Genomic DNA, 4,179 nt, shown 5'->3' on the forward strand with positions numbered 1-4,179 from the left:
TCACTTTGTAGACCAGGCTGGCCTCGAACTCAGAAATCCGCCTGCCTCTGCCTCCCAAGTGCTGGGATTAAAGGCGTGCGCCACCACGCCCGGCGCCATGGTCATTTTAATCTGATGGTAAACTAGGGACTTGAGGCAGATGTAGGTGAGAATTAAATCTTGAAGAGATTTGATGAGAGGCCAAACAGCTCTCACTTAATTCTTTCAATGATAGAAGCTATTTATAGTCTTGTTAGGAGGTTTAGGATTGTCAACTGTTTTTTTAAAGTATTAATTTTACATTTGAACATAGAATGAATTTCATAAAATAGGTCATAAGTAAATAAATTACTAAGAAGCTATTTTAATAAATAGAACACCCAACCAATTTCTGTATATGGGAACCACAGTGGTACAGGAGGAGCAGAGAGTCTAGGAATGAAACTCTAGGAATTTCTCAATGCAATATATGTAATCAGAGGTTAAATTACATTTTCACCCAACACTTCAAATTTTGAGTCACATCTGAAAAATAACTTAGATGGAAATTCTAGTTGAATTAGATCATCTTATCCACCTCTGAGGACCAAGGGTATATGGATGACACGATGTATTTTTGTAACAGAAAATTACATCAGTTAGATGGTCTGCGGATGATAAGAACACAGCATGTCTGTTCTTCAGTTGGCCAATATAAAGGCTTGTTCAGTGCAGCCATCTTTGTAGGTTGTTCTGTAGTTAAGAAGTAAGAAGTTGGCAGGTAAGGCTTTCTCTGATGGGTTACTTGTTGTCATTGTTGCAGAAATCCTGGATGGGCACTTGTTCTCTAAGACTCTCTGCATGGATGCCGTTCAGCACTGGGGGAAGCAGTATGATGTCCACAATCTATATGGCTACTCCATGGCCATTGCCACAGCGAAGTGAGTCCATTATTATTATGAACTTATATGTGATTTAATTATGGATCAGTTAGAGGTTTGGTGACTCATATGTAGTATTTGTTAAAAGTCTAAATAAAAGATTAACTGGGGGCAGGGTGGCAGTCTTGGGCAGATGGATCCACAGCTAAGAAAATGTACTGCTCTCCTAGAGGATTTTTATCTCTCCCCTGAATCCCCGCACATTGGGTGGCTCACAACTGCCTGTATGTCCAGTTTCATGTAATCAGACTCCCTCTTCTGGTCCACTCTGGCACCTGCACACAACATGCATATATCCAATGTTAACAGGCACACACACACACACACACACACACACACACACACACACTTAAAGCTGTTACAAATATTTTAAAAAAATGTTTATCATTACTGATGAAAAACTGGCAGGTAGGGAATAGCAAATCCGATGTGTATTTGCAGAATATGTAAGAAAGTGAGTTAACAAATGAGTAAACGAATGAATAGAAAATCAGAAGAAAACTATTAAAAAATTTATCCAAGGTCAAGTATCTAAAATACTGTAAGCATCATTTAGGTTTTTCTCTTTATGCATTCTGTCTTCCTACATATTGTGAAGCAAAGGATATAGATGGCTAAGTAAATGGTAGATGTCTATTGGCATTGGGGTTTTAGGTTGGACCCACAGCCTTCTACTGTGTGAAATTATATTCTGTAATGATAAAAATGTTATGAGAATTTGTTCTTCTTACTGTAACATTGACAGCAAGAAACAAGGACAAGAGCACATCCATTAATTAACAAAGTAACAGGTTTAGTTTTAGCCTTTGGGACAAATGGAAAAGTTCCACAGTCTTGTTTCTTCAGTGCAAGAGATGAACCCAGGGCTTTAACTGCTAGACAAGTGCTCTATCATTGAGCCACAAAGCCGACCCTGTACAGGTTTCTAGTAGTGCGTACACATAAAAATTGTTTTATGCATTTAGTTATAAAATACACACATTTATGTTTAATCTTAAAACATTTTTCTTATGAAAATTGTTATCAAAGTATCTTTCTACATATAACTTTCAAAAGTTTGCTTTATTTCATCTTGTGATAGAAAGACTAATGTATTTTTTACTTAGGTTATGTTTCTCTTTTGTTTTATGAAATGCATATACCTCTAGTTCTCAACACTTTCAAGGCTGCTTTTGAAGTGGTAGGAAATGATGAGTCTAATAGCCTATATAAAACAAAGCTAAACAAAACATGAATACATGCCATGGTACATTCTTCTAACAGTCTCTTTAACAATTTTTGGAGAAAAGGAACGGAAGGGAATAAGATGTTATTTTTTACTATTCTTGCTATTGTTGTTCTGAGACCAGCTGAGCTCCCCACTGACCCCTAAATCCATCCCTTCCCAGAGCCGTGAAGGACGTGTTCCCAGACAAGAGAAGCTTCATCATAACACGTTCTACCTTTGCTGGTTCTGGCAAATTTGCAGCCCACTGGTTAGGAGATAACACTGCCACCTGGAAGGACCTTCAGTGGTCCATCCCAGGCATGCTTGAGTTCAACCTCTTCGGTATCCCAATGGTGAGTTCCTTTCCCAAGCTCTTTTATGACTCCCAGTCCCCACAAAGCTTCCTTCTGACAAGTTTTCATACTATAAAGCCAACATGACCTAGGGCTTTAACATCAATCTTCATCACTGTCACTGTAGCTCTGATACCATAACCTCATTGTCTGAGCTGCCTGATGCAAATAGGAAGTGTAACCCAGATAGCTCCTGAAACATTCTTCTTGAGTGTCTGACATACAAAAAGTGCACTAGTTCTTTAGTCTAAACCAGATGTGTACATATATGCAACTAATTAGATGCCTGCACACATGGAACACAACTATGTAACTAATCGGATGTATGAATACATGGAACACACCATGTATATAACTAGTTCCCAGATGAGCAAACAATCCTATAGCACGTGATATGCTTTGCAGTGCTTGGTCAAATTCACCAGATACATTTATTGAGTGCTTACTGTGTATAAGATGCTAAATGAAGTATGGGTGGCACACAAGAATACAATATAGAGGCACACAAGCAAACAAATAATTATTGTAATCCAGGATAAAAATTCATAGGAATGCATATATTGAGCATTATGAGAGTCTGAGAAGAATATTTATTAATTTGATATGATTATAAGGGACAGAATGAGTCAGGGGAGGAAGTCAAAAGACTCCATAGGAAAGATGGTACTTAAGTTGAACCAGGGAATCAGAGAGTAGCTCATTTTAAGAGCGTGGAATAATCTCAAGCAAAAGAAACTTAAAGGAGATGGTAGCTGTGCCTTTAATATCAGAGTGGAAAACTGGAGCAGAAGGTTATCTGCAAGGGTAGATTGCAGCTGGGTTTAAAGATTTGATAGAAGAGATAGCAAGGAAACCATGGAGAGTTTGGTGAAGTGAGTGACATGATCAGAGTCGGGCTTCAGGGAAGGATGTGGTCCAATAATATTATTGGTATTAGCAACGACTGTCCATAAAAAGTTATGGTGCTCCATTTGTTTAATAAAACAAGACACCACATCAGGAAAGGAGCCATCTAACAGTAATGTGGATGTGGGATAAATGTTGATTCTGCCCACATCACATTAGCCTTCTGGGTAAAAGCTTTGAACAAAGTTTGGTTAAGATGTCCCTGGTAGAAAGCAACAGATAGGGGTGGGAGTGTCATAAACATGCTGTCCATGTGTCATTATAGGTAGGGGCCGATATATGTGGCTTTGCTGAAGACACATACGAGGAGCTCTGCAGGCGCTGGATGCAGCTGGGAGCATTTTATCCATTTTCTCGGAATCACAATGGCCAAGGTTACAAGGTAATTCAGCTGGAAAGTATAATCAAAGTATATTGGTGTGTACTACAACTGGATCTGTTTGTATTCCCACCGTGAAATCTGTTGAGCCAGCTTTAGAATATACTGCACGTATGCTGATTTGGGATCCACTTGCCATGAATGAGGACTTGTTGATCATAGAATGTCCCAATGTCCCAGTTTCTCACTTATTGTTGTCATTGGGACAAGTTTAATTTTTCAAAAAAGAATAGTTACTGGTTGCTCATTTTTGTGTGAATGGCTTTCTTGGGTCTAGAATCTGGAGACACTTATTTAAATAATGATGTTAAGAGTCAGCCTGATACTGCTCAAGCGTGGCCCAGCACTTGGGAGGCAGAGGCAGAGGCAGAGGCAGAGGCAGAGGCAGAGGCAGAGGCAGAGGCAGAGGCAGAGGCAGAGGCAGAGGCAGAGGCA

At 39.3% G+C, this 4,179-nt stretch overlaps 1 protein-coding gene across 6 annotated transcripts in view; it reads left to right on the forward strand.

Moving 5' to 3' along the window:
* Mgam (maltase-glucoamylase) overlaps positions 1-4,179 on the forward strand; it is a 125,163-nt gene that overhangs the window by 28,654 nt on the left and 92,330 nt on the right. For all 6 annotated transcript variants that reach the window (XR_003836916.1, XM_029478336.1, XM_029478335.1 and 3 more), the window contains 3 exons: positions 782-899; positions 2,288-2,459; positions 3,631-3,747. Coding sequence is in view for 5 of the 6 variants with exons in the window: in XM_029478336.1 (XP_029334196.1) it covers positions 782-899; positions 2,288-2,459; positions 3,631-3,747 (407 nt within the window). In the remaining variant the exon portion in view is untranslated. The remainder of the gene's footprint in view (positions 1-781; positions 900-2,287; positions 2,460-3,630; positions 3,748-4,179) is intronic.

Source organism: Mus caroli, chromosome 6, assembly GCF_900094665.2.
Source record: "Mus caroli chromosome 6, CAROLI_EIJ_v1.1, whole genome shotgun sequence".
NCBI classification, from domain to species: domain Eukaryota; kingdom Metazoa; phylum Chordata; class Mammalia; order Rodentia; family Muridae; genus Mus; species Mus caroli.